The sequence below is a fragment of the Euwallacea fornicatus genome, chromosome 7, assembly GCF_040115645.1.
Source record: "Euwallacea fornicatus isolate EFF26 chromosome 7, ASM4011564v1, whole genome shotgun sequence".
NCBI lineage: Eukaryota > Metazoa > Arthropoda > Insecta > Coleoptera > Curculionidae > Euwallacea > Euwallacea fornicatus.
Genome location: NC_089547.1, coordinates 3612493 through 3630851, shown reverse-complemented (window position 1 = coordinate 3630851; position 18359 = coordinate 3612493). Strand labels below are relative to the sequence as shown.

The 18359-nt window shown below is 35.7% G+C and overlaps 6 protein-coding genes across 16 annotated transcripts in view; 3 read left to right on the top strand and 3 right to left on the bottom strand.

The window, feature by feature from the left end:
- The first annotated feature begins 66 nt into the window (after window positions 1-66).
- Window positions 67-1604, top strand: LOC136339868 (thioredoxin domain-containing protein 9). The gene is made up of 3 exons (XM_066283437.1): window positions 67-806; window positions 942-1131; window positions 1227-1604. The coding sequence occupies exons 1-3, from the start codon at window positions 414-416 to the stop codon at window positions 1394-1396; spliced, it is 753 nt and encodes a 250-aa protein (XP_066139534.1). The 5' UTR covers window positions 67-413; the 3' UTR covers window positions 1397-1604.
- A 277-nt stretch (window positions 1605-1881) lies between these two features.
- Window positions 1882-3361, bottom strand: Vps20 (vacuolar protein sorting 20). Its single transcript, XM_066283440.1, has 5 exons — window positions 3162-3361; window positions 2704-2813; window positions 2379-2619; window positions 2139-2316; window positions 1882-2089 (listed from the first exon to the last, which is right to left on the bottom strand). The coding sequence occupies exons 1-5, from the start codon at window positions 3225-3227 to the stop codon at window positions 2040-2042; spliced, it is 645 nt and encodes a 214-aa protein (XP_066139537.1). The 5' UTR covers window positions 3228-3361; the 3' UTR covers window positions 1882-2039.
- Window positions 3362-3421: 60 nt separating this feature from the next.
- Window positions 3422-4290, top strand: Rrp40 (exosome complex component Rrp40). Its single transcript, XM_066283439.1, has one exon. The coding sequence runs from the start codon at window positions 3554-3556 to the stop codon at window positions 4241-4243; it is 690 nt and encodes a 229-aa protein (XP_066139536.1). The 5' UTR covers window positions 3422-3553; the 3' UTR covers window positions 4244-4290.
- Window positions 4291-4460: 170 nt separating this feature from the next.
- On the top strand, window positions 4461-8608 carry kraken (serine hydrolase like 2 kraken). 2 transcript variants are annotated; one of them, XM_066283434.1, is made up of 7 exons: window positions 4461-4679; window positions 4780-4848; window positions 6599-6763; window positions 6823-6993; window positions 7245-7394; window positions 7449-7615; window positions 7669-8608. In XM_066283434.1, the coding sequence occupies exons 1-7, from the start codon at window positions 4637-4639 to the stop codon at window positions 7852-7854; spliced, it is 951 nt and encodes a 316-aa protein (XP_066139531.1). In that variant the 5' UTR covers window positions 4461-4636; the 3' UTR covers window positions 7855-8608. The 2 variants fall into 2 exon arrangements, with proteins under 2 accessions (XP_066139531.1, XP_066139532.1); XM_066283435.1 differs by having other exon boundaries at window positions 4461-4683.
- A 1024-nt stretch (window positions 8609-9632) lies between these two features.
- LOC136339855 (uncharacterized) lies at window positions 9633-13063 on the bottom strand. Of its 6 annotated transcripts, none has more exons than XM_066283404.1 (4): window positions 12986-13063; window positions 10429-10644; window positions 9867-9966; window positions 9633-9805 (listed from the first exon to the last, which is right to left on the bottom strand). In XM_066283404.1, the coding sequence occupies exons 2-4, from the start codon at window positions 10506-10508 to the stop codon at window positions 9659-9661; spliced, it is 327 nt and encodes a 108-aa protein (XP_066139501.1). In that variant the 5' UTR covers window positions 10509-10644; window positions 12986-13063; the 3' UTR covers window positions 9633-9658. The 6 variants fall into 6 exon arrangements, with proteins under 6 accessions (XP_066139501.1, XP_066139498.1, XP_066139497.1 ...); XM_066283401.1 differs by lacking the exon at window positions 12986-13063 and adding an exon at window positions 11429-11517; XM_066283400.1 differs by lacking the exon at window positions 12986-13063 and adding an exon at window positions 11415-11510.
- Window positions 13064-14736: 1673 nt separating this feature from the next.
- LOC136339857 (roundabout homolog 2-like) overlaps window positions 14737-18359 on the bottom strand; it is a 163030-nt gene continuing 159407 nt past the window's right edge. For all 5 annotated transcript variants that reach the window (XM_066283411.1, XM_066283409.1, XM_066283407.1 and 2 more), the window contains one exon: window positions 14737-18179. In XM_066283411.1, coding sequence (XP_066139508.1) covers window positions 17835-18179 — 345 coding nt within the window. In that variant the 3' untranslated portion in view covers window positions 14737-17834. The remainder of the gene's footprint in view (window positions 18180-18359) is intronic.

Genomic DNA, 18359 nt, shown 5'->3' with positions numbered 1-18359 from the left:
TATATCAAAGCCATACGCACTCGGTGTCAACCATTCCAAAACTTACTTTACCGGATTTTTTTTTACGCACTCTACATCCACGTTGCCACATTACTACTTAAATGGCGCTTTCGTTCCTTGTAACAACCTTGATTACAGCATACGAGTGGTAAAATTCAGTATTCAGATTTTGAGGTTATAAAAATTTGAAACTCTTTAAAATAAATAATTTCCCATTGAAAACCATCCGGTGCAGAATCTTTAAGTTTTTCAAATAAGTAAACACAAAATAACGTGAAATTTCATATGTGACATTAGTTTTACCTGTAAATATCTGGTTTTGTTAATTTTTGACAATTAATTTCCTGTCATTACCCAAAAAAAAGCAATCGCAGGACACACACAGAAGTCTTAAAACTAAATAAACCACAAAAATGGCCAACGTAGAAAACCAACTTCTACAAGTAACACAGGCAATAGAAAAGCAGGTTGATGCTACTATTGAACAAATTGATAATATGGATATAAATGATCTAGAACAATTGAGAAAAAATAGAGTGAAAGAGCTGCGAAAACATGAAGAAGAGAAGCGAGAATGGTTAAAGAATGATCATGGTAAATATGAGGAACTTCCAGAAGAAAAGTGCTTTTTTGATATTATCAAGAAGTCTGAGAATATAGTATTGCACTTTTATGTAAACTCTTCTGAAAGGTGTCAAATTGTGGATAAGCATCTGAAGATATTAGCACCTAAACATTTAGAGGCTCGTTTCGCGAAATTAAATGCTGAGAAATGTCCGTTTTTGGCAGAGAAATTGAAAATTAAGGTAATTATGAAGTTCTTTGTTTTTCTTGCTAAGGGTTACCTTAAAATAGCAATAGTAAATAGTAATCATGCCTGATACTTGTTTCTAAAGATAGTCCAAGAAAAATTTTTCTCATTTCCACAATTTTTGTTCCAGGTTATTCCAACAATTGTCTTAATCCATAATACAATTCTGGTAGATAAGATAATTGGATTCAGTGAAATTGGAAATAGAGATGATTTTTCTACAGAAGTATTGGAATGGAGAATTGCTCAGAATGGAATAATCAAATATGAAGGTGATCTTAGTGTTGTTCCTGACCAGCAGGTTCAGAAAAAATCAAGAGGTAGGTAATTCTCCTTTTCACTTTGTAATAACCATTTGACTGAATAGTCAGATTTGTTCTGATTGATTGTTCTTTAAATATCAAATGTGAAATAGGTTATGGTAAGAAAATTAGAGACAGTGCCTACAATAGGAATGACGAAGACTTGGATATTGAAGAAGATGGTTTAAGAGGTGACAATTTAAAATCTGAAATGTTGTCACTACCTGCTCGATCTAATGAGCCAACTGCAGAAGAACTAGCAGAATTGGAAGCTTTAGATTAATCGGGAATCTTCCTTTATAATAAAAACTTGAGTGTCACAGAAAGAATATTTCCTGAATTTTATAAGGATTATATCCATTTTTCAATAATATTAACTAATATATTCATCATTTGTAATAACACATTTATTTTATACCTATTATTTGCTTGTTTTACATTAAAAACCACTTAAATCTTTTAATATAAAGTTTAATAAAATATTTATTTTTTTCCATTGTTTAATTTTCAATTAAAGGGCTTTAAAAACCATATAAATAATGAAGATTTGATAATGGTATGATGTTTTCTTTATACAATAAAATAGCATTTATTTATAGGTAGCATTGGAGCTAAGAACCAAGAAGTCATATGTATAGTAATTTAGTAGAAGACTAAAAAACTCCATAAATTTTGAATCAGAAGTGATAGAAAATTAGTGTCATGAGCTCAAGAGCTCTTTTTGTCAAACACAATGATGATATCTGCATGTATTATGAATTAAAACTATTTACTTAAAACTGATATCACAAATTTGTGTATTACCATAAGTATAAACATTAATTATATATAATTTAAGTCAATTAGAACCAACAGTAAGAACGAATACTAATGGTAAAAACTTATAACAAGAATATACTTAATTCAATCCAGACATCATTATATTATTATGCTTCCAGTGCAGCAACTTCAAGTGCCTTTGATTTTTTGGTTTTATCTGAAAATTACATTTTGCCTTTAATGAACCTACAATAGGAAAATCTCACGTTTTGTTGGGGATTGCTTTTTGCTTTCCTCATTTTGAGCAATAGCTTCCTCATCTTCAATATGTACATCACCAGATGGGACATTTGGCATTTGTTCTTTTAAGATTGCTGCTAACTCATCTTCCACTGCTTCCTCATCTTCATCTGTTAATCCTCCACTTAACAAGCTTGATATTTCCTACAAAAAAACTCATTTTGTGAGGTTTACAATGATTAAATGTGAATGGCGATTTAACACACATCTTGCTTTTCTTTTGCTTCTCTGGTTTCATCCAAGATTCGCTCAATGTCCTCAATATTGAGAGAATCATTCATTTTCTTTAAGGCCTCATTTCCTTGTTTCAGGCCATCAACTACTTGAAGCTCTATTTGAGCAAACTCTATATCATGGGTAAGTTTTTCTAAGTTTTCCAGTTGCCCATCAGTCTTTCTAAGTAGTTCCTCTTGATAACGTTTTTTCTTGAGTAAAAGCAATGCTCGACTAAAATAATTCATTTGTTAACTAGTTTTAGACAAATATAAGAGAATAAAAATTTTAAATTAGTTAAAAATCTTAGATACTTACTCCTTTTGACCCTTAGACAGTAACCTTTTGGCCAAATCCCTGTCAGATGCTAATGTAAGTTCTATTCGCTTTTGATATTGTTTCAATTTATCTCTTTGTTGCTTCAATTGCTAAAATTAATGCAAAATAGTTATTTGTATAAAAAATCAACTGAAAATTGCAAACTTCACAACATCTTTAAATCTAGACCAGCAGGTTGTTGCCTGCAGGGGAATTCTATACCTTTTCATGTGGTTATTGCTCGAGTATGAATTGTTAGCAATTACCTGTTTTTGATAGTTCTCACTGGCAAGTGAGATATATACTGATACTTTATAAATTTTGATATTGTAAACTCTACTCAAGGTCTACCTGGGTTCATATCATATTTATTATGTGAGTAATGGTATCGAATATGAAATACGGTGGGTGCACTACATACAAATCAAGGATCTATTTATTTTTTAATTTTTGCTTACCAAGACTGCTTTGTCCTGAGCTGTGACTCTGCTGGAAGGTTTCTTTTTACCAAAGATTATACCCATTATTCACTTGTTGCTATATAAAATTAGTAAAATTATCACCTGATACACCAGAGCATTAATTATTATTTTCTTAATTTTACTTCGATTTTTAAATTTATACTATAAATCATAACAAACAAATGTCAAAGAAACTGACACTGACATAAATTTGAGGTTAAGCATAAAACTCTGGTTTACGTCTTACTACTTTCATTTCACTTTTTACTATCAGTTGTATCAAATATGAGTGAAACGAATAGAAAGTCGTATCTCATAAAATAACCTAAAAATAATCCATAGTTTTAGTTCTGTTTTTAATTCCTAGTTTTCCAATCAATTGACTAATAATGACCAAAGTCGTAGGTTACTTTCTTCCAGGGGAACTGATTTATGATCTGAAGTCAAAAGACAAACAAATTATAATTGGCCCAGGACTTCGAAGAAACGAAGAAGATCCTAATAGCTTGATAGTCTCTCAAGCTGGTAGACTTTGCTTTAGGAAGCCAAATACCTACTGGATCGAAACCCGAAGAAACAGGTACATCCCCAAAAAAGGTGATTGTGTTGTTGGAATTATAACCAAAAAATCAGGAGATTCCCTGCGAGTTGACATAGGAAGTGCTGAACCTGCATGCCTCAGTTTGTCAGCTTTTGAAGGTGCTACTAAGAAAATGAAACCGGATGTCAACATAGGTGATGTTGTGTATGCAAGACTTTTAAATGCTCATAAAGAAATGGAGCCTGAGCTAGTGTGTGTTGACCAATATTACAAAGCAGGGCGCTTAGGTCTATTGTCCAATGATGGATTTTTAATGAACTTGGACACAAACCTGGTTCAGTCTTTGTTGAATGTCGAAAATCCTCTGTTAAGAACTCTTGGTCGCAAGTTTCCATATGAGATTGTGGTTGGTGTTAATGGGAAAGTGTGGATGAAGGCAAATAAATCCAAAGACATACTGACTCTGTGTAGGGCTTTTGAAGTTGCAAGTGGCGAATCAGAAAAGAGTATTATTGAGGCTTGTAGAGAGCATAAGTAGATTTTTGTATTAAGTTTTGTTGAAAATAAAATTTTACGTCTACTTAAGTGAGTTGCAGTTTCATTGTAGTTATATTTTGCCATATAGGAATTTAAATAAGAATATTTAATGCAATTTTTGAATAGCACTATTCATAACATTGCCATCATTGCCAAATTTCCAGATTAAGACTAAAACTTTAATATCAATGACGTAATCAGTTGATTAGTGTCATTACGAAATTCGAATATGCAAATGAAACAAGAACGAGAGAAAGGTGATTGTGGATTTTAGATAATTTTAAGGCTTTTAACTTATAAAGTGCGTTTCTGGGCGAACACAATTTTCTATTAGACACTTCTTGTAGTGTGAAATCAATTTTACTTAGTGTCATTGTATATATTCACGTCTGCCATGAGCGCTACGGTTGAGCTTAAACATAATGGAGATTCTAATAGTAGGTACTTGGTGCTTGCATTTTTATGTTGATAATTAAAATATTATTAAGTATTCAAAAATTTACATAACTAAATCGTGTCTTACTTCCCCCCAAAAAGGAATTTCGACTAGCACTGATGGAGCTTTTGCAGAAGTACAAATTCCTGTTCCTTGGGGACACATAGCAGGTAAGTCCTGGAGACTCAGTAAATGCATAAAGTAATTGTGACACCTTTAATGTACAATTTACTAGCCGCTTTAAGAAACCTTACCATAGCCTAGAGATAGAAAATCCTGCTGTAAATCAATAAATTCTTTATCAGAATTATTGCTCTCCTATCAAACTGATTTAGCAAATCAATATCTACACAACTCTAATTTCTCTATAGTACCAATAGCCCTTATTAATTGAATTGCAGTCTAATCAATAGTGGCATATTGTTCAAACTGAATTAAGCCATTTTTTTTGCCTCATTCTTTGTAAATGTATAAAAAAAAAGACACCCTGTATACACAAAATATTTTTTGGAGAAAAGTAAGAGTTGCTATTTAAAAGTTATTTGTGACCTGTGGTCATAATGACTTGGCCAATTTAAGTGTCATTTCCCTTAACTAACTAAATCTTGAAAAAAACAGTGAATAACGGTATTATGTGTGTAAGTATAGTTATTGTTAGCATTGTTTCCTTTCCTTCTAAATAATATTTTCATTGAGGAGTAAGTTTCTAGCAAATTAGTGCGTGGAAATATAAGTAAACCGTAGGAATATGTTAGTAAGGTCAAAGATCAAGGGCGTTTTTTGATGATGAAATATTAGAAAATTAGTCTTCAAAATAAAATTTTCATTTTCTATCTTATCATTATTTAAAAATTATTATAGTATTTAAGAGCATTAGAATCACTTACTTTAGTATAGAATAATATTCTGCATATCACCAGCAGCAGTGACGAGTTATCAATGATTTATTCATTTAATTTAAACAAATAGTCTGCTTGATTAAAGTTTTAACAAATAATTGTATGAAGTAACAATACCTAATTGATAATTAACTACTACTACTACTACATTTTTTGGACTTGAAATTGTCTGCTGGTATCATGACAAGATTCTCACGTAACTAACAGTTCTAATTACTAAACTAATTTCATGGATGTGAGCATTATTTATGTTAAAATCATTAATTAATATTATCTCAAAATGATAGAGAGTTTGGTTGTACATTTTTTTTTTAAGATAAGTATGAGAAAACGATAGAGGTTTGTTTATAAATTCCTTTAACGTATGCGAGAGACAAATGGTGAAAGATCTGGTAACCGTACAAAAAAGGCTGGATTGTCAGTTCTCTTAAAAAAAAAGGGGGATGAGCTCGGGGGTGTCTATGACGAGTTGTATCGGGATTCATTTTGGTCTTGATTCTTGGAAATAAAAGATTGCATCAGAAACTTGCGGAGTTTTATTATTTTTTTTAACTCTAACGAAATCATAAATGTATAATTAATTTAGATGAATCAAGCTTAAGGAACAATTCAGTCAGTAAGGCTTAGGTCTAAGGACCCAATTGTACAAAAACGGTGTAAAAGTTGTTTCAGTTAAACCGGATCATACTGAAACCACTCCCTAAGAATAGCATTAATGTTACAATTGAAAAATGGGGTGGTTCGGGTGCTAGGCGAGAACCAATTCTTTTAAACAATCGTTAACTGATATCATCTTGTAATGTCACCAATTAATTTGATGGTTCATTAACAACGACTTTTTATCTTATTTTTTGCATTGTCCAAGAAATATTTTATTACGTATTTTACAACTTGCCGATTGAGTGAGGGTTTCTGGTTAATAGTCAATCATGGGATTTGAAACTATCATAAACTAGCAGACCCTGTGAGAAGCAATTTGCCCTTCCAACATTTAAATATTTTGTTGAGCAAATACTTTCAGGAAAGTGGTGGGGTTCACGCGACATACAACCCATTATCGCTTTGCATGGCTGGCAGGACAACTCTGGCACCTTCGACAAGGTAGCCCCATTACTGAAGGAGAAGGGGCATTCTTTACTTTGCATAGATTTACCGGGACATGGATTTTCATCACATCTTCCACAGGGTAAGAAAATTGCCAAAAAAGCATTTTAAAAAGTGGAAAATCACAGTTTCTGAATTTAGGCCACAAGTACTACGTTTGGTGGGATGGCATTCATTACTTAAGGAGAATAGTTAAGTATTTTAAATGGAAAGACATTACCATCTTGGGACATTCGCTCGGGGGTGGAATTGCGTTTCTGTATGCAGCTGCATATCCCAAAGAAGTAAAGAAATACATTAGTATAGACCTTGGTAAGTGCTTAAGGTAAATGGAGTAGGTGACAAACACACTAAAATTGTTGAGAATTTATGGAATTTTACACTGTATAGAAATTTGTTCCAATTAGAAAATATTTTACGGGTCGTTAAAATTCTCTAAATATGCCGCTTGAATTCAAAGCAAAAGCGGTTGATTTTGTCATTTAAGTTAATTTTATGCCTGTCATTCATAGCCTAATTATTATCATTATTAAACAATTTTTTACCTTAAAACACCTTTTTAGCTAGTCCTTCTGTGAGAAACTTGCAAAGGAGCTGTGATGCAATAGGGCCTGCTATAGATAAATTCTTAAGTTATGAAAAATTAACTCCAGACCAGGTGCCCTGTTATCCATACAACGAGATGCTTGAAATATTGGTGCATGCTCATAATGGTAATTTCAAATTTTTAATTTATTCACCAATTTCCCTGATTTATAATTTTATAGGTTCTGTAAATCGTGAAGGATGTGAAATTTTATTAAAGAGGGGAATGCGACCGGCTATGAATAGAGATGGGTATTATTTTACCAGAGATCCCCGACTCAAGCTCTCTGCTTTAGGTTTTATAAGTATTGAGCAGGTGACCGAGTTAGCTTCAAGAATTCTCTGCGAGGTTGGTTGCACGATATTATTGTTATCTGAACCGTATTTGTATATGTTTAATAGGTATTGAATATCAGAGCAATAGATGGCCACAAACCAGACCATCCGGAGCATTACGACTTCGTGTTAAATGAAATCGAAAAACAAGCCAAGAAAGTGGAGCGACATTTAGTGGAGGGTACGCACCATTTGCATTTAAATGATGGTAGATCAGTGGCGACGATTATTCACAATTTCTTAATATCTTAAATTAGTAAATTATCTAGTCAATTTTACATATATTTATGAAGTGCTTATATGGGTTGGATAATGCTAAAATTTTAATTTTTTGGTATAATGTGAACTTGGGTAAAATGTAAAAACACGCACATATAAACTTTACTATTTACGGTTCTGGTCATATTTCTGTATTGCTTTATTTCTTTTAAAGGTTGATTTTGTTGTGTTTTATTATGTCATAGGAAATTTTTAAGTCAATTTTGTCTTTGCTAAGACAGTGGCGTCCATGATAATTTTACGTAAAAAAAATAAGCGAAAATTGAGTGCTCCAATTTCAGCGACGTTGGGGTAGTAGGCATACGACGCAACTTTGTTCTGCCGCGGCCAAAACTTTAATTCGACAACTTCGAGTTTTTTGGTAAAAAATTTTCATGATGTATAGTCCATGATATTTTTTAGACCCAAAAATCGATTTTGTCCGATTGGAGTTTTTGCCACGCTATATCAAAGCTGCATCGTACGCATATTGCGGAACCCAATCTCGCTGGAATCGGAGTACTCGATTTTCACTAATTATTTTTAAGGCAAACTTATGATGTGCGCCACTGACTTTATTAAAACCAAGTTGTGGGGTAATGGGTACGTTATGAAATTTCTTTTACGAACAATTTTACACGTAAAACATTTTTCCGTAAAATTTTGGCTTTGTGAAGACTGTGATCAGTTTATTCACATAGTTTCCCATCCATATACAAATACATACTATATATATATTGATTCTAAATGCGTGTTTTAATTTTTAATCCCATTATCGGAAATCGTAGGAAACCAGTTTGAATAGAGTTGTGTTTTTACTATTTTTTGGTATCCAAGATTCCAAGAGGATGTTCGGAATGAGTCATCTTATTGATTATTTTAAAAAATGTGAATTATCTTTTTCACTGAACGCTTGCTGATAAAGGCTGCAAAAAATATTGAAAAAACGTATGGATATTACGGTTTGTGAAGTTATTTCAATTTATCCGCCTAAGTGGCGCCATCTAAATATCGTGCACAGCGGTAGTTGCCAAATATGAAGATTCCTTCTACTGTACGATTCTAGGTTTAGGTATCTATTCCTAAATGGTGCCATATCACGTTAAGTACTAAATGTAAAGATTGCTTCTATCGCATAATGCTAGGTGGAGCAATCTGTCTCTAAATGGCACTACAGGAAACTATAGAGTCATACTTGACATAGAGGCACGTAGATAGCGCCATGTAAAATTTGAAGCAACCCACAATACATCCGAATCATGTCACGTGACCGCTCATAAATGGTTACTTTTTCGTTTGTGCCCCCAATATTTGTCACGTACGCGCGAAGCACTGTCGTTTCAAATATTTCATAGTTCTAACCGTCAAATTCAAAAAGAATTAACTGTTCCTGAAATGTATATAGCATGTACGTTTCAATTGTCGAACTCAAATAATTATAAAAAAAGAGAAATTGAGTTTTTAATTCAAAATTGTCCTGTATGCTGATCCGTCGTCGTCTATGGTATTTTTCGAGCATCTTACTGAAGTTTTAACATTTCGTATCAGGGATACAGAAGTGCAAGGAGAGGTATATTTCCCTACTACCGGTTCTTGGGCAATTTGCTGCATTCGCATATGAAATTTAATATTTGGTATTAGGGACACAGAAGTGCGAAGAGGTATATTTAGCTTCTGATGGTTCTTGGACAAGTCAATTTGTAGACTATACGTACAGCATATTGGCATTTGAAAGATATATTTAAATTTCACTATATGATGAAAACACTATCAATATTTATCCGCATTTATTTGTGTTTTATACAAAAACAGACATGTGGCAGTGCCATGTTTCAATAGGCAGCGAAGGGCTTTGCTGGTAAACTCCACATACTTTCTCCCACTGCAGTTCAGTAGGGCTAAAAATCGATTTAGACCTGAGGTTACCCTTTACAGTTTCAAGCTCCTGAAACAATAAAATTGTTTAACAGAGACTAAGCTAGCGCATTCACCAAAAATGGTCATACCTTTAAAATTTGTCTGTTACGCACTTTGGCTTGATCAGGCGATAGTTTCGGACTTTGCACTACCTCGGCATAAGTGTTTTTGCCTGCTACCTTACGATTCCTGTGAATGATTGAAGTTTGTAACATAAATCAAAAAGACTATTAAACGTGTAATTAATTCCTGTCAAAATGGCGACCGAGATCTTACTCGGGTTTTAACGTTTCAATCATTAGAGAACTACCATCCTCATTTCTTCTCGTACTTAATATCACTCTCGCAGGATTATCTAAAGGGACACTATTCGATGAATAAAGCTTAAGGCACGAATGAACTTTTTATTGCTATTGGAGTATCCCTTTACGTATAATTAAAGTGTTCATGATGGAAACTCAAATGAGAAATTGCAAATAAGTGAAGCAATTTCTGGTAAAATCCCACATTTTCGTGTAGATCGACGCTGGGTTTATACGGCACAAAGCATAACAAAATGAGAAGCAAAGTGTAGAAATATATGAACTTCTTTGTTATGCGTTGTATAAGCTCGGCTTAAACTATCTTATTCATGCACACAGAAACTCTTACCCCAGTTTTAAAATATTATCCACTTTTTCTTCCTCTTTTCGGTACTTCAGTATTACTTCTTCCACTTCGGCAATGACCATTCTGTTTATGAGTCCTATTCGTACAGCAACTAATGACACGAACACGTTGATTGTTGTGTTTGTACTTATCTGGGGGCCATGGAGAATGGAAGGTTGCCATGGGCACAGCCTTATTACTACTTCCCCCAGGTGTACACTGAGATGGAGTAATATAAAATAGAGGGTGGTCAATTGAAATGGTCGAGAAATGTGTGAAAAGCAGTCGCTTGCGGTATTAAATTTACAGTGCTATGGCCAAATTTGCCGTTATGCTTAATGAGCAACATTAGAAATTCGTGTTGCAGACATGGGGATAATTTTATCATTTTCAGTGGAGAAGTAGCCTTTATGTCGTCCTCTCAGGATTTTCAATGGGTCAATCAACGTTCATGCAGGAAAAAAGGCAAGGACACGTAATACACAGGGTGAATGTTAAGAAAAAAATTCCTTTTAACACCACCTAAAGCTCAAAAAATTAAGCAAAATCTTTATGAAACATTTTTTCGAAATATCAAAAATAATTTTGGTTATTTTGCTCGTACTAAAGTTTGAATAAATGAAAAAACCTTTAAATATTATTCACTCCGGGACTGGCTCTAAAAGGTAGTCGAAATCGTCATCATTGTCACAAATTATATGGTTTTAGAAGAGATCTTTGTGCTCGAATTATTTTTGCGGCGTTTTCTATTCGTTCAGGCAACTCTGCCACTGTGTTAATTTCAGTCGTAAACACCAAACCTTTCTTATAACCTCCACAGATAAAAATCACATGGATTTAGGTCTGGCGATCTCGCGGGCCATCTCAGTGGTTTCGTACGCGCATATTCCGGTTATTTTTAAGATTTCGAAAAAATGTCACATAAAGAATTAGCTTAGTTTTTTTGAGGTCTATATTGTGTTAAAAGGGAACTTCTTATTTAACTTCACCTTGTAGGTAATACCTATGTAATTTACTTTCAAAGTCACATAAACTTTCGTTCTACCTCAACTAGTTCATTGCACATGGAACGATAAAAACCTGAGGTGCATGTAAAACCAAAAAAAAACTGTTAATAATAAAGCGACATTACTTCGCTCATTATCACAAAAGCTGATAACTTTATCACCCAGTGAAGGTATGACATGCCCGGTATTTTAACGAGGTCTCTTCTTTTTTCTTGAAGCTTTTCCATTTGGTTAGAAAGGGAAAGACTATGTAATTTGAATTTGAATTATTTTTAAATGTAAAATATGGACGAGCTGATACCGTTTGTCATAGCAATAGTCGCTATAGTTCATGCAGCCATTTTAGTGGTAACTGCCTCAACGGAGAGTGGTTCCTCATACCGAAGGTAAGTCCATTATTTTGGGGCATATGGAGAAAGATCGGGTTTGGAGTAATGGAGAATTTTTCGATTTGGGGTTGTTCTGAAGATTGAAGTGGTCGCAATATCTCAGAAGTGGTAGGAGTGGAGAAGCGTTCCACTTCCCCTGCAATCGCGCTACTATTGCTTTTTTTGGATTTCACGAAATAAACCACTTTCGGCAGGAACGGTCCTGTTTGCCCCTTCAGAAAATGTTTTGCCTTTGCAGCATTGAAATCGTTTATCTTATCTGGGCGCCATTGGCTTTTACGATATTTACTAATTACGTAATTTACGAGCAGGTACTACACCTTGGTGACGTGATTTTATTAATTAAAAAAAATAATCGTTAATTAGTCAAAAGGTTCTACTTGTAAAGAAACCATTTAATTATTCCCCCCAAAGGGAAACGCTGAGTGCGACACTCCAAAATTATCCCGCGAGTGCTTGGTGAGGGATTTAGTCGAATCGTGTTATTGTGTGAATTACCTGGAACCTTGAGATGAAATTAAAAATATCCTTGGAGATTTTTTAAAGAGGCGATTAACAGTATCAGATTATAAAATTTTTATTACTCGTGTAGTCGAGAGTGTGAACACAATAGGTGCTTTAAGTCCACAGGTGATCTTTATTTAGTACACGTTTAGAATTTTCTCGGGTTGAACATGAATAGTATCGGATTTACCACGTGTACCAAATGCAAAAACACCGAAAATGGTACCCAGTGAAACCTGCTCTAATTACTTCCGAAGGAGGATATCTGGTGTCCAGGCGCGTTCGATGGAAGAAGTGAGATTAAAGTGAGTAAATCCGTCTCTTTCATTATAAATACTCATCTATTTCATCCCACAATTAAAGCAACGCCTAACCTAATTATTAGCCATTAAAAGGCGTGTTATATAATTTAATTCGGGACAGGCACTCTTGTGACTAACCAACCACGCTTAACTGCAACGCTCCTTAGCAGCAGTCGTTGCCGAGTCCAAAAACGCGCTAATGGAAATTATGATGGCAAATTTTTCATTGTCATAAATGCCCCACGAAGTCCCACGTCGCGTCACGAGAAGAGGTACTCTCATGATGTCGGTGCTCGAAAATGAATTTTACTAAAGTAGCGAGGTGATTACTTAATGAGTGCGGAAAGTCACACCTTACCGCACGAAATATCCACTTCAGTTCTGTTTCCTAAATCGTCCTGCCACTACCCTATCTTGACCTGGAAATACACTCATAATCATTTGAAATGCATCGCACAGTAATGATAAGAAAGCCTTGTAATTTTGGCAAAATAATACTTCATAACAGAGTATCACATGACCAGTGATTCATTAAAAAAAAAAAAACATGTCATAAGTCATCTAAATTGTTTGAAGACCTCGGTAAATTTCGAGGATGACGACTCATCATGTCCCAAAGAAGTTCGATAGGTGATAGGTGTGGTGATCGGGCAGGCCAAGCCATTTCCAATTGTGCTTGTTCCAGGTACCTTCAAGTAATGTTCGTGGTACATGGCCTTGCATTATCTTGTTGGAAAATACCATTTAGTAAAATCTGCATGAACAACACTAATACTGGCCTTAGGACATTGTTGACGTAGCATATACTTATTAGTACTAAAGAAGGTGAAACTAAGTATAGTTTTAGACCAATATCTGCCCCCTCATTCGAGAGAGAATGTCTTGGTCCTTTCGGAGGTACTCAAAATGCTTATCAAGGAGCCATCAAGGGATCTCCTCTTTACCACTGAAGATTTCCTCTAATCTTTTAACAACGAGGATGAAGATATGAGTTTTAAGAAGTTCTTCCCTCACATTTCTTTTAAACGGATCTAACACTGGATAACAACAGTTCAAATTGATAACGTAAGGGAGTGGATGACGATTAATCAAAAGCAAAAATATGGAGATTGTAGAAACTTCACGAGGCGGTTTGCAGAAAGAGGATACAAAGACAGGTCTACAACATCTTAAATATTCTGGATTTTGAACATCAGGAAACTTTGTGTTTTTTCCACATGTTTCTCGAAAAACTTGAACATAAACTTCCTACCGAAGACCTACAGCAACAACCTACAACCAGACCTATCGAAGGTCCAAGGGAGAGTGAGCATTGAATAAACAGTCAAGACAAGATTTTATATGAAAGACTATTTCCATGGAATTCGAAAGGTTTTGCCTTTACTGAGTAACTCTTCTGGATATTGCCCGCAATAGGGGTTCGAGCTGGAGGGTAGTTTGACCACAGGTACCATAAAAATGGGCTAATTTCTGGGCATCCATAGAAAACTGTCTTCCAGACGCGCAATTTATCTACATTTGTATTTGTGCTGATGGTGTTGAGAAAGTGTTTCAGCTACAAATCGGGTACCTTGCAGGCAAACGTGTATGCTAACTTGATCCATGCGACCAGGTTGTATTTTAAGAAATTTGTTCGTTTGGCTCGAGTTAGAAGTAAAACGTTTATTCTTCAGTTTTGGACCACCATCTCCCTCCATGTTTAAGTCCTGAACAGATCGAGCTGCAATTCTTGGCGAACATGGAAATGCACAGAAAAACAGTTTTTTGATTCTCTGCTTACTGACTGCCCCTTCAGTGAGAAATCACACATCCAGTGCATGACTATGAGCTTTCATTGCTGTTCGACAACATTCGGGTTTTTCGAAGACCGGTGGCGAAATTGTTTCACGCCGAAAGTGGCCTTTGGAGGGTAGGGGGGAATTTCAGACTTTCGGCCCGGAAAAAATTTTGTCGTACCTACTTTTGCGTGAACGATAAAATCTCCTAAACTGAGTGATCTCTGGTAGAACCCGAACTACCAGGAACTGAACGGTGGCAGATCTTGCCTACCTGCCACAGCAGGCAACACCAGAGCTCGCACAGGTTTGGGCGATGAAAACATACACCTGATAATTTATAAACCTTATTTAATTGTTAAATACTGTACATTGTATAACATAGTAGATGGCACATAATTATAAAAATATGAGCACAACGTGGGCAATACCTACATAGCTATTTATTCAAGATTACGTACTGAGTGATAGGAAGACTGAAACGGAATAAATTATGCCTTCAGAAAGATGAACCCATTCAGATGATTAAATTCCGCTATTTGCTACGAAACCAAATGCCTTAAGATATGAAGAATACTTGAGGATAACTGTCTTAAGCTTACCTCCCAACCCTATTTTACACATGAAAAACATGAAAACTGTACAGATTATAGCTCATTTTAAACCTAAGGAGGGATGAGATTATTATTCTTTCGTTAAATTTAATAGTAAGAAAAGTTATATACAACTGCTGATATGTGGCATATTTTACATCGAAGCCTTTCAGATTATGCCTATATACTAGTAGTCTGCAGGAATATGTACCATTTTTCGAGGTATAATAACGTCTATGACTATTAGACTACATCTAGGGCTAGCATAAAGTAACCAAATGGGAAGATTGATTGGATACATAAAGTATCGAATGACTTGAGCCATCTGAGTAAGATTATTGTAAACTTAGTAAGTGAGGATTGCGTTTGTTTTAACAAGGAGAAGACCAAGTCCTAACCGTCAGACGCGTGCGCAGTAGGTACGGCGGTCTGGTCCGACGCACACTCCCGCCGGTATCTGACAAGACGGAATCGGTTTCCTGTCCCGTTGGAGCAGAGCTACTATAAATCAGTCTTTATCTAAGTTCGTAACACTTAAAATTCCTAAACATCTCTCTAACCGAGATTTATCGTACACCACAGCTTTGGGATGTTAATAGCAACGTACGTGATAACCCAAAAACCTAAGGGTTACAGCTATTTACACAAATGCTATAAGTCGGGTTCTTGCAGCTTTAAAAACGAATTTTCTGAATATTTTACAATTTTTTTACGCGTACATATTAGTCCGAGGTCACAATATAAACTCGCCAGCTACCTTTAGCTGATTATCATTTTAACAGCAATTACGTATACATTTTGAAGTGTTATTGCTCATGGAAAAAACGTTTTTGCAATACAGTTTTAGCATGTTATCGTCATCAATTTTATGTGGAATGACAATTCACGGCTCGAGAAGTAATGCACGTTTACTTTTCGATATTTGCTCGAAATACGAAAACGCGGTAAGGATGAATAGCTGGTGGTTTTTGCGATGGTTTAGTCACGTAACTTACCAGCGGCGATATATTCAATTTATGTAGGTAATGCAGTCGATGCTAGGTGGTAAGCTATAATGAACCGTGATGTAGAAATATCTCATTCTTAACGGAGCAAGATGATGCACTGAGGCAGAGCGAACGGTAGTAAATAAAGACACTAACTGAGGTGATTTTTCGATAAATTTGCAATTTGGATTGTACAAAAGTGGCCTTTAACGGCCTAAAACAGGCCGTGAAGCACCAAGCTTACTGCCCAAGCATTGGACGCGAGGCTCAACGTCCCGTGTCGTGTAATAAGCCACTTTTGTTTTCGCCCGCCATTTTGTCAGGAGGAGAAAAATGGACTGACCCCGCGGACTGTCCGGCTTAATCCGATTAATTTGGCGCCAACGGGCAAATCCCAATCACTCACCCCAACTTGGACTCTTGGAACGACGATTCCTCTGCGATTGAGAAGATGGAGTGTCAGAGCGTTCCACGCGTTTTCGAACCTCAGACTCACAAACTGACAATGTCTTGGGTGAATCACCAGTAATAAAAACCCAACTTGCTTATTTTGAGGAAAAATTCCAAGTGAGAGGGCTCTAAAGAGTGGTTTCCTGTGGCGAACATTTATTCACAGGGGCGTGTTAATGAAAGAGAATAGAACATTGATGGAAATACCATTTGTCTTGATTGTGTGACGATAAGGAGTCGTCAAAAGCCTCCACGAAAGCTCCTAACACTCTTGAAAAAACATTATCCCGTGGATTTTTTTTCATGGCAAAAGGTGTGACGGAAAATTGCGGAAAATGTTTAACCGTTTTTGCTAATGTTTTTAAGACAAACCTGTACAATTTCCAAAAAAAACCTTTTACGTCACGAAATATTGAATTTGAATATCAAATGTAACCGAACTAACCGAATTTAAACTGACGCCGAAGTTATGATTTCGTTAAGAGGAAAACCCTGGTAGAAATTCACCAGATACCCAGGAAATTGAGAGGTCGATTTATTTGACCATGACAAGTTTCTGTTTAGTTAAATAACCATTGTTGCTCTTGTGAGTTGATTGATCATCTGAACTATCGGTTTTGCAACTCGCATTTTCTCTTAAGTGCGCCAGAGAAACCCGAGAATGTGCCTTATTGAAATCGTGGCATTTTCCTAAAACAGACGATGTGAAAAACCGATAGCCGGCAATTGGTGGAAAAAAGGGAAATTTGGATGGAAATTTCTTTTCAAGGAACCCAAATTGGAGAAAACTTCAAACGTTTATTTGCAGTCGGGAAAATTGAGGATTTATAGGTCATGAATGTCTGTAAAGAAGTAAAGCTCTTTAAAGCCTGTCTCGAGCGAATCGCAGCGTCTACATGTGCGTGGACCCTGTATACCTCATTTATTTGAACAACGATATATTAAGTACTTTTTAAAGCTGCATGAACTCGTACACAATTTTAATTCTATACTATAGGTTCACTGTATAACGGTAGGCCTTAGAACTACAACTTCTAATGAATTTTCAGGAGCCACGTAAGTTTCCATATATGACGTGAATATTGGGCATCTAAAAAATCAATAGTAGAACACAAATCTTAGATATGTACATTCCAAGAACACCTCCTCAATAATAAAGAAAGGGACCCACCAATTGAGATAGATGCGATCAGTGTACAGTATCACAATGTTTCGTAAACTTAGCTTAAGATCCGAATATGTACACAACAAATATACATTTCATTTACCTATTGTAGGTCGAATCATTCCCCTAAAAAGCCTTGGAAAAACAAAAAAGTGCTAGTTCAAATCATCCCACAGGACCATCAAATAAAAAACTCATTTTTCCATTAAAAAGATCACAGTAAATTAGCGTACCTAATTTACAACATATTCCCAGGTTCACTTTTGGAAGAGCCATGGTACACATGTCTGGTGGCACTTGGGCTAAAGCTGCTCAGTCCCGGAGAACCGTTTCTCCAGGACAAAGCTGGAGGTCCTACTCTGGCATAAACCGGTTGTCCATGGCTGGAATTGGGCGAGACTAGGTCAGGAGGGTTGCTTTCCTGGGAATTCTTCCTGCTGTGCTGGTCCTTCTTGGGCCTGCGCAAGGTGTGAGCTGGCGCGAAGTATGAGTCTGAGTACACTTTTCTGTTGTAGTAACCCCCGTTCGAGGCCGGGTACGGTGATTCGTCGTCGGTGGTGGAGAGCGCGGACGAGTTCCACAGCTGAAAAGAAGAGTTCGGATTATCCGAATATCAAGAAAATTGAGGTAAGAAGGTGATAATAATCTCAAGGACGTCCATTGCTCGAGACCAAATTTAGAATTCGCCATGATGATGAAAAGACTTACAGCAACCAGTAACCCCTTATGAAATACGAAATGACAAGCAAATTTTCTCTTCGAT